The 17836-nt window shown below is 35.3% G+C and overlaps 1 protein-coding gene across 20 annotated transcripts in view; it reads left to right on the top strand.

The window, feature by feature from the left end:
* The window catches only part of Sls (sallimus), a 335820-nt gene that overhangs the window by 171611 nt on the left and 146373 nt on the right, over positions 1–17836 (top strand). For all 20 annotated transcript variants that reach the window (XM_076431149.1, XM_076431143.1, XM_076431152.1 and 17 more), the window contains 7 exons: positions 11845–11887; positions 12661–12935; positions 13500–13714; positions 14688–14909; positions 15818–16152; positions 16807–17155; positions 17362–17600. In XM_076431149.1, coding sequence (XP_076287264.1) covers positions 11845–11887; positions 12661–12935; positions 13500–13714; positions 14688–14909; positions 15818–16152; positions 16807–17155; positions 17362–17600 — 1678 coding nt within the window. The remainder of the gene's footprint in view (positions 1–11844; positions 11888–12660; positions 12936–13499; positions 13715–14687; positions 14910–15817; positions 16153–16806; positions 17156–17361; positions 17601–17836) is intronic.

Here is a 17836-nt window from a genome sequence, read left to right as displayed (position 1 = left end):
GAGTCAAATGCATTTTTATCGAATTGTTGTTTCTGACAATTGACTTAGGAAATCTTTATCTTGAACCTTAAGTCGTTCTGTCCTACTCAACTTTTTCGCATTTTTAAAAAAATAAAGTACTCTAATCATTGTATTCAAAATAAGTAACCCTAGTAGAATTTTACTTACAACAAATGCAGTCAGATAAATTGATCCATTTATGAATAAACCCTGGAGTTAAACCATTTAGTAGACATTTTAATAAGATTTAGAATAACCATAATTACTTATACATATTAATATAAGTGCATATTAATACACACAAATATAAACACATAAATCTCTCTCTGTTAATATATAGATAATTCATTCTTTATAGATTCATAAACATGAATAGACTGCGAATCTTTATGCAAAATAAAAATTGTGTACATTCATTGCAAGGTACTGAAACCAAATAAAAATGTATTTCTTCCTTTAATAATTTGAAAAAGTTGATGGTAATCTAACGACACTACTAAATTCTTTTGATCTTTTTACTGTTTTATATTTTACCTATCCATTTTCACCATAAATCCATAAAAACGGCAAGCTAGTAATAACCTTAGTAGAATTTAATTTATAATAGATGCAGCCAGATAAAAGTTTCTTTAGAAAATTGAGAATATTCTAGTTTATCAGTCAGGGTTGAGAATGTTATCATAAGTCCGTTTATTAGTTATTTTTGCACATTTGCATATTTAGCTATCTTGCATCGTGACATTAACGCACGATTATCTCTTTGGCCACTGGTTCTACATAATTCGCAGTTTAACACGTCTATGCCACAGCTCTTAAACGTCAGTCAAAATCAGAGTATCGGCCAGAGAGTAAATTCGGAATACAAATGACGCGTAGCATACAAGAAACAACTGACAAAGCAGCGCTCGTCAACTGTGACAAGCGTCAGCTATTTCACGCGACGATGCGGCGCGCTACTAAATCATCATTATTAATAAAGGAAAACCGACCACTGTCTTGTGTTTCGTGCGAATTAAAAATATTGCCGGACGTCATCGCCTTGATCATTAATTATACGAGCCGGAGAATGTGTTGACAAATTGGCGAAAGGAGGAAACACCATGGAAAGTGGAATGTACATCTTTCAATTGAGGAATAATTATTTCGATGTTTATTTTAATTATTTTAATTAATCGAGTTTAGTACGTCAAACGCGATCTCATTGTTTTAATGAACGTACATTTTTATGATGAAAGTAACATAAATCATTTCTTTTAGTCTTATTCTTGCCAGGGTATAATTGTTCATTTATGAAATCATGTACAAAATCAATCATCATATTTTAGATATTATTTCTTATATTCAATCAACATTCGATTGATGTGTATTTCGTACAATAAAGTAGCATAACATTTTTAATGACTTGAAAGGACATTTTCACACCTAGATACATATATACTTTCTGGTTTCACTGTGAACATAATTGCATGTGTACATTCTACTGTTACTTCTACTATCAATTTCGATCTGCACCACATGAAATGTTATTATTAGACAGCGGATCTTTATACAAAATAAAAAGTTTCTACCTGGATTGCAACAAACTGGAGTGAAATACAAAATGTATTTTCTGTTTTGATATGTTTAATGGATTGAAAATAACAAAACAGTCTTCCTAAATTCTTCTAATGTTTTTACTGTTTTAAATTATATGTACCTATTCATGTTTGTCATAAATGCATAAAGTCCGTTGTCTAGTTATTATAATTGACACATTGCATATTTATATTAGATGATTGCATAAATTCGTGTCCGGTTTTCATAGATGTCGCAAACTGTATTGCACGGCGAAGTGTAAAAACAAAAATGATATAGAATTATATAAAATTAGATATTATAATTGTAGCAAAGAATAGTACTCTTAGTATTGGCTTGGCAAGAAAGTAATTTCGGAATTTTAAGGTGAAATAGAGTCGAATTTTTTTATTCAGGCAATGAGCTTTAATGAATAAGATATTTTCCCTTTTGTTCGATGATTTTTTGCCAAAAAGAATAAACAAGAAAATATTTTATTGATTGAAGTTCATCGCTTGATTAAAGAAATTCGGTTTTATTTCACCTTAAAATACCGAAATTACTTTCTTGCCAACCCAATAGAAGAGTACTCTTTAAAATTTAACCATTGAATTTTATTTTTGAATCTGTCACGAACTTATGCAATCATCTGATATTTTATCTCTGTACTGGAATAAATTTTGATAAATGGTACTCCTGATTTGACTTCTATTCTCAATGAGAATTTCTCATTGAAATTTTTCTATTTCGTTTAAACGAAAAATGAATTTACGCTATCCGTACAATTAATGTAACATAATGTTCAGTTGTTTGGAAAAAATGGCTTCATATTTACCTACAACTTGTCTGTTTGTATAATTAATGATAGAATCATTTCCATTCGTTCATTTGGACCTGCATTGTCATTCTAAATTTAGCAGGTATAACTGTGCTTAATCACCTCTAAAAAATGTATAAATAGAACAAACCTTGAAAGAAATAGCCTATTACCTCACATCCGCAGACGTGCTGTAATCAAAAGAGAGATTGAAACTGCTTCACGAATACTTTTACGTTATCGTATAAGTGCCGAAACACGGAAGTATGTATTTCGATCTCTCAATGAACTGGTCGATCATAATGATCGTAAGTCAGGTTCCCTGAAAAGATACGAGAGAAACCACTGAGTAAATGAACATTTCTAAATAACAAACGAGAATTGAGAACATTTAGGGTTCTTTATTAGACAAGCTTTTTGGTGCCGAAAATGAAATTTTCGTGTAAAAAATAAAGAGGTGAAGTTGATACATTATTTTCAATACAATTGAAATTATAAATGAAAGAAGAAAATTTCTATTTAATATACAGGGTGGGGCACCAGGTATTACCATCTTGATTTACATCATTATTATTATTCTCCATAAAAAAGTATTATTAGTATAGCAGTTATTTTACTTGAAATATTGCTAAGAAAATTCCATTCTCTTACTAATGATAACTTTATTTATTTAATAAATATTTACAAAAAGGGTTCAATTTAACGTCTATTCATATCTCAACATTTTTTGGAACAGATAGAATATCTTTATCAGAGGTATTTCGACATATATGTATAGATTAACATCTTTTTATAAAGAGTAAAAATCTGCATCGATTAAGTGGTGCCTAAGAAAATATGCGATTCCTCTTGAAAAATCGAAGCTGACCTCCATACGTCCTCGACGCGTCCACCTACAAAAACAATTAATAATTCCAGTATGTTAATCTCTCGAAATCATTTAATCACCATCTAAACATTTCTCGCTGTGAATAATAATAATGACTTAAATCAAGGTGGTAATATTAGGTGTCCCACTCTGTCTATGTCTTGCAATTATAGCACAAAATTTTTATTTTAAATAAAGACCTGCAGTTCAGTTATGCACGTCATTTAAATTAACAACATACAGTATTCGAAGAAATTATAATTTTTTTCATTGGTTATGAAAAGATAGCTTGCATTCAACCCTTTGTGCTCGGAGTTATTTTCACTCGAAAATTAAACATTTCTTCCAGATCTAATGAAACGTTTACATTAAACATTTCTTCCAGATCTAATGAAACATTTACATTAAACATTTCTTACAGATCTAATGGAACATTTACATTAAACATTTCTTACCAGACCTAGAATATTTCCATCTCCTATGACTTTTTTAAATTTTATACATATGAAATTGGTATAATATCTAAACTAACAAAATGTTTAGTAAGTAATTAGATACCGACATATTTAATAATGTAAACAATATTTCGAATAATGGTACAGCAATTTTTGGCGGTACCTCAGAGTCACCATTTGAGTGCTAAGGGTTAATACAGTGTTATAACCATAAAGACCATTACCGAAATAAACGTGATAGCGAACGTGTTGTAAACTAAGGTAACCAAATATGTAATTCTTTAAAGGAGCATACGCTGTGAATAACCCTTTATACTGCATATACAGCCGATTGGTAGATTGCAATTTTTGTCAGATTCAAAGCACGATGTAATTTCTCAACGAGAAGACCAAAGAATAAACAATCAAGTTAACCAACTTTTTATAAAAGGACTTGTCAAGTCCCACGGGCAAGTCCCGTTGACACCTTCGGTCCAACCTATCCAGCTAAGCAATGCCCAAGAGGAAAGTGCCCTGTGGTCAAGCTAGTTTTCAAGAACCGTAGCCGAACGGGCTGATTAAAACGCGACGGTGCAATTTATCCGACTCGCCCACCTTTGGTAGTGGTTTCGGCCTACTTATTTCTTCCGTCGTAGGTACAGACCGATCGGTTCGGTTAAACGGTCCACGGGTGGCTTTCGACCACTGCAGACTACGCTTCGACTTCCTAAGTCTCAAAACAGCTGATTGCGACAGAAGCAACCTGCCAGGTCAGACTGCAAACAATAACGACGGTCTGTCGGTTGAGAGTGGCAGAAAGAGAGAGGCAAACGGGGTGACAGCTATCCACAGCTGGGTACATTTCAAATTAACAGTATTGGAAATAGTAATCGATGTACAGTTTAAATAACTGTAAAGATTTAGTTTATTTCTCGGTCTTACATACAAGAATATTTTAAAATGAATCATTCTACATGAACTGACCGGTTAATTTAGATAATATTAACTCAAATAATATTTTTAATCCTTAACAATATTCAAATCCATTCAATTAATATTTTAATCGTAAGATGACATTCTGAGATGGCTCGGTCTTACATACAACAATATTTGAAAATTAATTATTATATTGTACATGTACTCTCTGACCGATTAATTCACAAAATATTTTGAATTCTCTCAACAACATTCAAATTCATTCAATGAATACTTTAGTCCCAGGATAAAATGAGATGGCTCATTATTTCTCAGTTTTATATACCAGAATGTTCGGAAATATCTATTTATTATACACGAATTAACATAATTAATTATGTAAAACAATATTCTTTCTGGAATGTATGGGAAATAATTATATTAACTAATATATTGCACGCTCTTAATTCTAGAACGACACCCTGGGACCTTGCATAGTTTTTTTATTTTCATCATAAAAGTGAAAATAAATAGTAGAATATTAAAACAATTTAAAAATTGTTATTGTCTTTTTTTACATCGAAGTTGCATATAGCACAGTTATCGTTTCTTAAGAGATTTAAAGAAGATGTTGAGCGAAAATGAATGAAATAAATAATACTTGCAACATTATGATTTCAGTATGATATTTCTGTTATCATAGATGACTATGATATTTCTGACGTTAAAAAATGAAAGGGTGTGTCATTCTATACTTAAAATCACTCTACGATGTACAAAAATATTTGTAAATGCACAAAAATAGTATTTTATAAAAATTTCATTCATTTACGAAAATGGTACAGAATAATTTTATTATTCTATAATAATGATGCTAATATATAATAATTTACAGACGCAATTATTTCTTGACAATGATCTAAATTAAGATCGAAACGTTGAAGTAACAATGTGGTAATTTGCAAAATTGCTTCTAAATATTAAATGATCGAACCAGTGCGCCGATAGCATTAATACAGGTTTTATGAACAAATTTACGATCGATATAACGAAATATTTACTGATGCTACATATATGTATAACATGCCCACGTCTCAATGAAAGTACGATGGATAGAAAAATATTGTCCTGAAGGGAATAGACTGCATAAGTGCTTTTTTTCAAAAGAGGTTCATTTAAGAAAATGCCAATAATTTTAAGAACAGATTATTTCTCCTTTGAAACTATAAAAATTGTGCCATAAAAGTGTTTTATATCATGCAAAATGAGGGAGATATGCAAATTGGTCTACTTCAGACGGGACACCCTATATAAGGACCTCAAGACAACAAGACCTTCTTCGTAAAGAAGCCATGCAGAAATTGTACAATATAAAATGATGATGACTACATAAAACTGTTATTTATTGTTATATATTATACATCTAATACAATTTGTAAAGATTGAATAACTTAACTAATGGAACAACATTAAGGAAATTATCTCTGAAAAAATTTCTAGTTTTCACTTGAAGTACAGATGAACCTTGCTTATTCGAACGTTTGATATCTGAAGTTTCCATTACGCCAACAAGCTTCAAATTTAAATAGGTTACTCTAAGGAAATCCATATGAAACACTGTGCTTATCGTAAATAATAAAAACGTGGTAAAATCAATAAAGACTGAACCTAGCATCGTAACTAACGATAAGTTCTGTTAATCGAACACTCGCATTCCTTTCTTTAGTTCGGATAATCGAGGTCCTATTGTATTATTTCACCGTGGGTGTCACAAGGGCAAGGGTACCAGGTGCCTTTTCAAAAACCGAAGGGAAATTCACGGTCCCGATAGCCGAACGTTCTAGCTAGCTGTGTTTTGCAATAAACATCCGTTAAATATTGTTGGTCGGGGCTGCCTAGAAAGAGAGAAAGATCGGGTGTGAGTGGTGGTGGGCAGAAGGGAAACAGCGTTAGGAGCTGTTTTATTTTGGTCAGTGACTAGCTTTGCGTAACGTCCCCGGCGATTGGTGGAGAGGTGCATGTAGTCCGGCCGGCGTAGACGCGACGCGACGCGTCGCGGCGCTGGGCGCCGCGCAAAGATAGTTGCTCCTAAAATGGCCCACGGTAACGCGATCCCCATCTGGATGCAAAAATAGGATCCCGTGGTTATCCGACCACATTACATCCTTCTCCCTGACATCGCCCGCCCCCGTCGCCGTCGTCCGAGCGAGAATGGTACCGCTCTCTTTTCCGCTCCGACGCTATATTTCATTCTTTTTATTGCGCCAGGTAGACGACGACGTGTCTGTAGCCCCGGCTGACCTTCCGCCTCGCAAGGTTGTGGACGAGCACCTTGTGTCTCTTCGGGTCGATGTCATCGACAAACCGTCATAGATAGTGATGGGATCCGAATCACTTCGAATCGCTTCGATTCAATGTTTATGACAAAAAATTCGAATCACTTGCAAAATAATTCGAAGCTTAGAACTTTTAAAACTGCTGGACGTCTTGAAAGTCTTGAAAGCCTTAAAACTTTGGAAGGTTTGTGAGGATTGAAACTGTTGAAATGTTACATCTATCACGAAACAGTGATTACGTCATGTCAGCATTGGGATGAATAACAGTATGAACATACCAATATTATAAAAAGACTTTTGAAATTTTCAAGACTTCAAGACTTTCTAGAGTTTCAAGAATTTCTGATTCCGAATAAATATTGAATTGATTCGAAACTCTCTGTGGCGATTGATTTGTTCGAAAACTTTGCAAGACAGAGTGCTGAATGCCCATCACTAGTTATAGGCAATCCCTCTCTTTTTCCGAACGTCTATTCCGATTTATACTTACAAGGGAACCCCGGCGCCCGGCGATTGCTACACGCCGATTTTCATGAAGCTCTACAGAAGTGTTCATTAGACATACCTCTATGAATTTCGCCACATTTCGTTCGTGCCCGTCTTTTATTTTAAGGGAGATATCAACCCTTTTATTCGAACCGCCCTGTCTATATACATATACTTATAAGTCGTGAATAGTAAAAGAAATCAAAAAATGGTTGAAATAAAAGTTATACCGTCTCGTGAGTTCTATAAAGCTGCGTGTAAAATTTTTTGAAAAACTCATTCTTTTGGGAAAATCGCATTCAAAAAGGATTTTTTCCAAACAATTTACACGCAGCTTTATAGATCTCAAGAAAAGGTATAATTTTTATCTCAATCATTCTTTTTAAATGTTCTGTTGTTTACGATTTATAAGCACGTACATGTATATATAGAAAGGGCGGTTCGGATGAAAGGGTTGATATCTTCCTCAAAGTGAAAAACTAGCACGAACGAAACGAACGAGACAGCGAACGTAAACATAGCCGCTCGAGTGCGATAAAGTATTAGGTTGTCCCAAAAGTTCCTTCCGGAATGTGATCCCTTAATATTGCCAAATAAATATTAGGTTGTCCCAAAAGTTGGTTTTCGATGCATGCACATAATGCAAATTCATATTAAGAAGTACTAAAATATTAACATAAAGATTATCGTATTGTTTGTATTTATTTAGCGACATTAAAGGAACACATTCCGGAAGGAACTTTTGGGACAACCTAATAGATGTTACCCTTCTCATTGTCAGATAGGCAGCAAAGGACGCACGCTGCTACGTACTTTACCGTCTAGTCTCGTTGGACAAGGTATAGGTGTCTATACTATCCGATCGTATCAGCACAAACACGTATCGGAAACTACTACACAAAAAAGAAGTATTATTAACACTTAGCACTCGAGGGGTGACTTCGAAGCAACACTAAGAATTGCTGTGCCCTTATTTAAAATATTGTTTACATTATTAGATATGTTGGTATCTAATCAATTACTAAACATTTGAGTATGGTACGAGGTAGTATTGATCAATTTCATATACACCAAATTTAAAAAATTAAAGAGAATGGAAATATTCTACGCCGGAAGAAATGTTTAACCCTTTGACTACGGTAGACTGAGACGCACCAGCCGTACCATACGGTAGTAATTCATTCGCGATGTACACCGAGAACGGTGAAACTTTTAGGCGTGCATTTCTGAGAAAGTATATTCAAATAATCAAAACACTGAATTCCATTCAGTGGCGCGTTACCCTATGGGCAACTTGGGCAAATGCCAACTTGGGCAAACCAAGATCCAAATTCTAATTTTCTTCTTCAATTTTCAATCATCTTTAATTTTCGAGTGAACTAGGCCCGAGTGCGGAGGGTTAAAGTATTATTATACTTATTTATTTATTACTGCTGTAAACCGAGTGGTTTATACTGAACAGAGCCGTTCCTTGTCTCAGCGGATAGCGTAAATCGGCTTGAACTCGTACGAGGCGTAGTCAAAAATGAATTTTACACAATCATGCATTCAGTATCTTCTGATGAGTCCTAATAAAATTTATTGTAACCCGTGCTTTAGGAAAATGGGGATTTCTACACGAGCTGTGCAGTCGTACAGTTCAATAAACAAACACTTAAGCTGAATGTCTGTTGAAATTAGAATTCGCAGATCAATTACTTCATTTCCCGAATGGTATTTCTACGAAAAAAGCAGAGCAGCTAAAGAACAACAATGTTTAAAGAACAACTTTGAAATTATGATAAAAACTTACTTTGTTTTGGTTGATAATCGTTCCATTTCAATGACGATGGTTCACTCTCACGATGAAAAGATTTGAGCTATCGCAGGTGCCCAAATTAATAAATCATGGAAGGAAATTAATTGGTGCATCCTACAAACGAAAATAAACATTCGATAAAATCTTGATGCACACTCCTAAAACTACTTTCGTTATCACGGTTAAGCGGCTAAGTAGATTCTAGGGGCAATGACGCCACCGTTCGGAAGTCTGAAGTGCATTTGCATTCAATTCATATGCTATAATATAACCAAGCACAAATAGTATACAATAATTCAAAACCTTTAACCCTTAGCACTCAAGTGGTGACTCAGTCACCACTAAAACTTGCCGTACTATTATACAAAATATTTACATTATTAAATATGTTGGTATCTAATCAATTACGAAACATTTAAATATTATATCAGGTATCATATCAATTTCATACCTATAAAATGAAAAAAATCATATTGAATGGAATTATTCCAGCTAGGAAGAAATGTTTAATTTTCAAATTAAAATACACTCCTCAAAAGAATTAAGGGATCACTTGTGGGAACCCGAAAAATTGGTCCTACTTTACGTGATCATAACTCCGTCAATAATTGCCGTATCGATATCGTTAAACAATGGTTTGAAAGCCTGAAACCTCTAGTTCCAGATGCTCTGTTTCAAATTGTTTGCTATGTTGGTTTTTCACAAAGTTATAGCGAGATGAAGACAACATTGACGGTTAACAAAAATTTTGTGCAACTTTGAAACATCACACGGGGAGCAACAAATTTTTTTGATAAATCGCGTTAATATCATTTGGAAGGACTGTCTTTCCTGTGTAAATTGTGTGGTTGTTGAATATTATGCGATTTTATAGAAAGCGAAAAAATTATCGTAGAATCTTGTGCAAAAAACAATAGAAAGAGCGTTTCTTTCTTTTCAAGGTACTCCTTTTGTTTTTTCAATTTCATCAACATTTCGATATACCAGGTGTTTCTGAAAATATGCTTAAAAATGCACAATTTCCATTTTTCCTTTAACTCGCTATATCTCGGCGAGAAATGATCGTAGTACCATGATCCGAACGTCAGATTAAACATATTAAGAAAGAGGATTTTCTATTACACTCCAGTTTGTTGCAAACCAGGTAGAAAATTTTTATTTTACGTAAAGATCTCCTGTGTAGTAATTGGTGACAAACCAACGTATTTAACAATGCCATGGGTTAAAACTCTGGAACAAAAATTTGAAAATACACAATTAAGAAAAAGTTACTTATCTTTCAAATGGGAGAGTGACTTATGGGCCACCCTGTAGAACCACGGAGACTTAGAGTAACAGGTTTAATTCACATTTGAAAAAGTTTGATGGTTACTTCATCTTTCGAGCAAAAAGGCTAGAAAGACTGTGTAATTGAATTAACTGCGTCCCGGCGTAGATAAGTCTGCGGAAAAATGTGTGAACCGCACGGCGCGTGACGACGACAGCGTAAAAAACGGCATCAACGGTTCGTTTCCTTGATTCGTTCTAGCCCAGTTCAGAGGAATGAGAGGAAATGCAGATGGAGAGGCGCGTGCCCAGAAATAAGAATACTGCACGCCGAAAGAATCGGGCGAAAGCTCCCACATGCATTTTTCTTTCGGATGAACGCTCGGAACGAGAACGAAATTGCCTTCAGAATCGTGAAAAAGGAAAGCGGACATAAAATCCATTGTAACTCTCAATGTTACTGACGCAGTTTCATATGTGTGTGATGTATGTTTAATTGTACACAATTATTCCGACTCGGAAGTTCTCAGTTGTCACTAGCTTGCGAGTTTTTGTGTAAAATAAAAATTGTCTCTATTCATTGCAAGCCATAAGAGCTACATACATACATACAGCGAATCACAGTAAATAACTTTTTTGACATCGGACCATACAGCTTCGATCTTTTTGAGAAGTTAGAACAATTAGTTTACTACCGGACGTGAAAAAACATTTTTGAAAAAATTGCAATTGGTCGGAATTACAGAAAAAAATAATAGAAGTTGTTGTTTACAACTTTTTTATGCGGGCCTATATTAAACATTTAAAAAATACATTTTGTGGATCGTTGTTAATTATACATATTATGAAAATTTCATCAAATTGATGTTAAATCGTCCTTTCGAAAGTGTCCGAATATTACTGTGATTCGTTGTACATATTTATTTATTTTCTTAACAATTTTAATGGGTTAGGAATAATACAACAATATTTCTTGTTTTGTATTTGACCCGTCCATTTTTATCATAAATGCATAAAATTCGTAGCTATTTCTTACTTATTCTCTGAGTTACCTAAATAGATAGTAAGGAACAGAAGTGAAATGAAATGATGTTTCCCCTTTATTATTATTTTAGTAAGCCTAAAATATATTTTTATTTTATTGTATGCAATACGTAAATTAAGTATTGTATACGATAACTCTATCGCCGTCATTCCCTCACAGTTTCTATCCTCGCATTGAAGTCTCCACTAGAATCCGCCTTCTCTTTCATCTTCCGTACTCTTAACGACATTTCTACGTTTCCGCAAATTGTATAACGGGTACACATAGTAAGTACGTGCTCCTCATTGCGTGCTGACGTAACGTTTCGTTTTCTTTTTGTTTGCAGTCCAAGGGGAGATTGTGATGCAGTCGACGCCCACGGTACCAACGTAAGTACCTCGATGTTTCTGCATAACTCCCTGAAAATTCGTTCGTACTTTGTATACGAGGATGAAATATGATCCGAGGCAGTGTTTCGACTAACAGAAAGCTATAAATAAAGTCGTAGTAAATTTATTTTAAAATATTAATCCTCGCCCAGTGGATCATGCATCCATTTGGATCCAAACTGTCATGTTCGCGTTATGTATATTTTAATATTATTTGCTTATTGTGAGCAAATATTCCACAAAAGAAAACAGAATATTACTTATTTGTGCATGTATATTTCATATTTTAAAAATAATATCTCTATAATAATTAGCAATTTAATACCCATAATAATCTATATTCTCACTGCAAATTATTACAATAAATTGCCACGCAAATACCAGGCATTTATTTACATGATGCTTGTTATTAGTCAGCGAAGATTTCGATCGTTAATGAAGAATTACATGCCTTCCGATCACCTCTTCCAAGGAAGTACAACATTTTTGGGACACAATCCACAGATAAAATTCAAATAAAATCAGAATGGGTTATTTAATAATACGAAAATGAGAAAGAATAGATTTATAACAATGATTCTTGTAACCTTCTCGCGGCTCGTTCATTCTAATAAAATTTGTAATATTTATTAGATTAACGTCAAAATTGATTTTCAACATTAGTAAAGAAATTAAAGTGTTTTTTTATTGAATAGAAAATGGGGAATTATTTTGGGAAGTACAGTTTCCCTTGAAAGAAAGGTTGCAAAATGAAATGTACGATGGTTCTACAGATTTTCCGGCAGACCCGGTGATCCATCGCCGCCGGTTTTTGAGCAAATCTTCAAGAACGCCAGATTCGCGCAGGGTGGAAACGCAATTTTCGAAGGACGTGTTAGGGGAAACCCTAAGCCCACTGTCTCCTGGACGCACAAAGGTGCCCCGTTATTAGAGTCATGGAAAATTCGGATGTCCTACGACGATAAAACTGGAACGGTGACTCTACAAATTAATCAGATCGGTCCCGGAGACGAGGGCGAGTACACGTGCAGTGCTAAGAACCAATATGGTAAGTCATTAACATAAATTATCATTTATTAGCATAAAAAAAAATACAGATATATGACATTTTTCATTCTCTTCGCACTTTCTCCGAATTATTGTTTTATTTAAAGATTTTAAAACAACGAAACACGTACGAACGATTTTTTAAATGTATATCTTTCGGAATGTTTTTTTTAGTGTTGACCTTCATATGTCCTAAACCTAATAGTTAACGAGATAATATCCAAAGAAGAAAGAAAATGGTTTGGATAATATCTCGTAAACTATTAGATTTAGGATATATTGAGGTCAATACATTTTTACTACACAAAATTCGATAGTCTATGGATTTATGGTATAAAAAATAGAACAGTCCGTTTAAAAAAATGAAGGTTTAAAAAAACTTCATATCCCTAAAAAAATGACATAAAAACAAAAATTTGTGTGGTATGGTAAATGGTAAAAAGTGGCCAATTTCTACCATCGTTTTTTGGCCGTAGAAGCTCTCTATTATACAAGACGTCCTACTCACAAACCGAAGGACTGCGTATTAATGAATAATGGAACAAAATCGATTCTTATTGTTTAGGCGAAGCGATTTGCTCAGTTTACATTCAGCCAGAAGGATTTGGGCCTCCGCAACAGCAGATGGGCGGTTACAGGAAGGAATTCGCGCAGAGTTTCCAGTCGACCGAACAGAAGAGCCAAACAGGAAGTCAGAGTTTCCAACAGCGTAGCTATCAGCAAACGGTTGACAAGCGAAGCTATATGAACGGATCTTCCACCAGTATCGAGGACTTCAAGGTTACTACTCGTCTAATATCTTCGTCTATTTTTTATATTTAGCATTTATGAAAAAATTGGTTGGGTGAAATATAAAACAGTAAAACATTTTAAAAATTCAAGAATGTTGTAATGTTGCTTTCAATGTAACAAAGTCGTTAAGGGATGAAATCAATTGTTATGTGTAAACATTTTTATTTTGCATGAAGATCCGCAGTTTACATATAAGGGTGTCTTACGTAACTGTCACCACAATTTCTCGGGCACTTCCAGTAGCCAGATAAAAAAATGTGTGGAACAAAATTATTTAGTTTTTAGTCGGCTATAAAATGCAATAGAAAAAAATTCATAGGAACAATTTGCTCATGAAAAATGATGGTCACTATTATTTCTTAAAATGGCACTGCGGGCTTTGTAGTACATAATATTGTTGCTTGTGTCAAGACGAGTTCAACGGTCTATTATACTATGACCTTGATATGTGACCTTAACAGTAAGGTATTAACAGTAAGGCAGGCTTGACCCCTTCATAGTATACTAGGCTGTTGAACTCCTGTTTACATAAGCAATGGTGGAAGGTGACCTTCATTTTTCATGAACAAATTTCATTTTGAATTTTTTAATTGAAAGTAAGAAACTTTTATTAATTAGCCCTTAGCACTCAGAGAGTCACCACTAAAAATTGTTGTACCATTACTCAAAATATTGTTTACATTGTTAAATATTTTGGTATCTAAACAATTACTACACATTTAAGGACTGTGTGAGGTATTATATCAAAAGAATAGTATCGAATGTAATTATTCTAAGTTGGAAGAAATGTTTAATTTTCGATTTAAAATAGCTCCGAGTGCAAAGGGTTAATTTTGTTCGAAACATTTTTTTTATCTAGCTACCGGAACTGTCCGAAAAATCGTGGCGACAATTACGTGGGACACCCTGTATTTCGGAGGGCTGCAGACAGAGAAGGGATGTTAATTCGATGAAATTACAGGTCGACACGTTCGAGTATAGACTGCTGCGAGAGACAGAATTTCGAGAATCGATTACTCGTCGTTTCGTGGGCGAATCGGACGTGCAGATTTCGACGACGGTGGATCGTAACCTGGGACCGGTTGCACCTCCGCAATTCGCGCAGAAGCCAAGAAACTCGAAGCTCGTCGAAGGATCGGACGCCGTTTTCACAGCGAAGATCTCCGGCAACCCGAAACCGAGAGTAAGTTCTCCTCTGCGTCATTTGTTTAACAATAGAACTACCGAACCGGTCGCAATCATTTGTTTCTGATTCCTTTTTTTGAAATTGAGCGGTTTAACACATTCCGTGTCAAGTCGTTTTCCTCGACAATTAAGCAAATTTATGTGCTTAATGCTTCAATCTTTTGGTGGAAATATATTCTACAGTGTTAAACATGTTATAAGATATTAGATGATTGCATAAGTTCGTGCTGTATTTGAAAATAAAATTCAATGGTTAAATTTTAAAGAATACAGCTGTAATAACCAATTATATGTATAGTCACTATTCTTCTCTACAATTAGAAAAGAATTGTGAGTATTGTGACCATATAATTTTTGTTTTTGCACTCCGCCGTGCAGTACAGTTTGCAGCATCTATGAAAATCGGGCACGAACTCATGCAATCATTAAATATATGTTTTTAGCGCATTAAATAAATATGTCAGCGTGTACTACCACACAGTGGTACAGAATGATTAGATAGTTCAACGTGTCCCAGAATTGCAAGGGTGCGGGATGCGCCTTCTCATTTGTCGATAATGCAAAGATGGGGTTTTTCAGTACTTAAAAGCGCTACATAAAAGATCAATGTAGGCCGCGATTGGCCTCAAGAGTCCTGTTTTTACGTTTACAAGTCGTAATTTGCATTATTGAGCAGCATGTAGCTGTCCAGCTTTATGAAAATAGCTCCATGCGCAGCTGTATGTATAACGCCTCGTAAACGTAAAAATAGGACTTTCGAGGGCGATCGCGGCCTAGATTAATCTTTTATCTAGCGCTTTTGACCACTGAAGAAGCCCATATTCGCAAGGCTCGTCAGTGAAAAAACGAGTCTACCCCCGTAAGGGTTAATAATGGTTGAACTGATTGAATCTTTGTTTGTTTCAGTTAACTTGGTTCAAAAACGGCCAAAGGATCCGCGACTCACAACGCGTGGAGATGAGCTACTCGAACCAACAAGCCACAATGAAGATCAGAGTCGCTCTACCGGAGGACAGCGGCCACTATACCTTGTTGTCCGAGAATCCTCAAGGTTGCACCGTCAGCTCCGCCTATCTTGCCATCGAGTCCAGCAGCGATCAAGTAGATCAAGCTTATCAAAAAGAGGCAGTCAAGACTCAGCAAGTAGAATCGACCGGCGAGTCCGACTCTGGCAAAGTTCTCCCTCCGAATTTCGTTCGCACCTGCACCGATCGTGATGCTACCGAAGGAAAAATGACTAGGTACGTCTCATTTTCGATCTAATATACTGCGAATACATTAAACAATTTAATTAACGTACATTACACATTTATTTTCGAATCATATCCATATCAGGACTGTTTTCATTGTTTCGTTGATGATCTTGTTGTAACGATTTTCACAAACATTACCACTGACTTATACGAATGTACAGTGAAGCCATGATCTATACAGGAATATTTTTATAAAAATTCTATTATAGCTGCAAGCTCTTCAGGCTATAGTTGATTACAGTGGATTGTCGATAGACAGCGGATTTTATGTATTTATGAGAACAATGAGTAGGCGTAAATTAAAAAAGCGAAAACATTAGAAGAATTAAAAAAGACGGTTATATAATTTTCATCCTATTAAATATGTTAAGAAAGAAAATAAAGTTTCATTTCACTCCGGTTTGTCGCAAATTAGTAGATAGAAAATGTTTATTTATCATAAAGATCCGCAGTCTAATTATTACATTACATAAGAATGAAGTAATACAAAAAGGAGAACAGTATTTGCCTTTGAGAAGCTTTGTTCCTAACGCATTACGTTCGTTCTCATAGTCCGGGTATTTAAGATTATAAGATTATTTGATGAATTGGTTATGAATATTGCAACAACAGATATTTATGAAAAATTGTATTATTTATTAGGTTTGATTGTCGCGTAACCGGCCGTCCGTATCCGGAAGTAACATGGTACATAAACGGTCAACAAGTGGCCAACGACTTCACCCACAAGATCCTGGTGAACGAATCCGGCAATAACTCATTGATGATCACCAATGTGAGCCGCGCAGACGCCGGCGTCGTCACCTGCGTCGCGAGAAATAAAGCCGGAGAGACGTCCTTCCAATGTAACTTGAATGTCATCGAGAAAGAACAAGTGGTTGCGCCAAAATTCGTAGAACGATTTACAACAACGAACGTGAAGGAAGGGGAGCCGGTTGTGTTCATGGCGCGCGCGGTTGGCACCCCTGTACCGCGTATCACTTGGCAGAAGGTAATTTCTAAAAGAAAACTTAACCCTTTACTTTGTTTAGTAATTGATTAGATACCGACATATTTAATAATGTAAACAATATTTCGGATAATAGTACAGCAATTTTTAGTGGCGCCCCCCTCTCTCTCTCTCAGAGTCACCATTCGAGTGTTAAGGGTTAAATTATTTAGATGAATAAGAGAATTGATTAAAATGGTTTTTACCAGGACGGTGTACCACTAACACCTGGACCGGATGTGCGTATATCGACGGATGGAAGCGGAGCTTCATCTTTGGATATATCCTACGCGAAATTGTCGGATGCAGCTTGGTACCAGTGCACAGCGCAGAATGTAGCTGGCTCTACTGCAACGCGAGCACGGCTTTTCGTGGAGACACCGAAAGGAACAGCCCCCGAACCAAGACGCCTGAATTTACCCCGACCGACGAAAGTCATCGAACCAGAGTTAGTAAACAATCACTATCATATACACAGAATCTCTAATTTTTATTTCATCACGCAATTATGTCCTGAACCAGGAGTTCCCAACCTTTTTCCTATATCCACCCTATTTAAAAATGAATTTCTTCATCGACCCCTTTACATTTTTCTCTACAGTATACAGCATGCAACATAATCGTAATACTAATAATTGCGCAAGCGTGTGTCGCCTTTGTAGAAGGGGAAGGTAGAATCGGGAC

The sequence above is a fragment of the Lasioglossum baleicum genome, chromosome 9, assembly GCF_051020765.1.
Source record: "Lasioglossum baleicum chromosome 9, iyLasBale1, whole genome shotgun sequence".
Taxonomy (NCBI): domain Eukaryota; kingdom Metazoa; phylum Arthropoda; class Insecta; order Hymenoptera; family Halictidae; genus Lasioglossum; species Lasioglossum baleicum.
The sequence above is the reverse complement of the archived record's forward strand: the minus strand, read 5'-3'. Positions and strand labels throughout refer to the sequence as shown.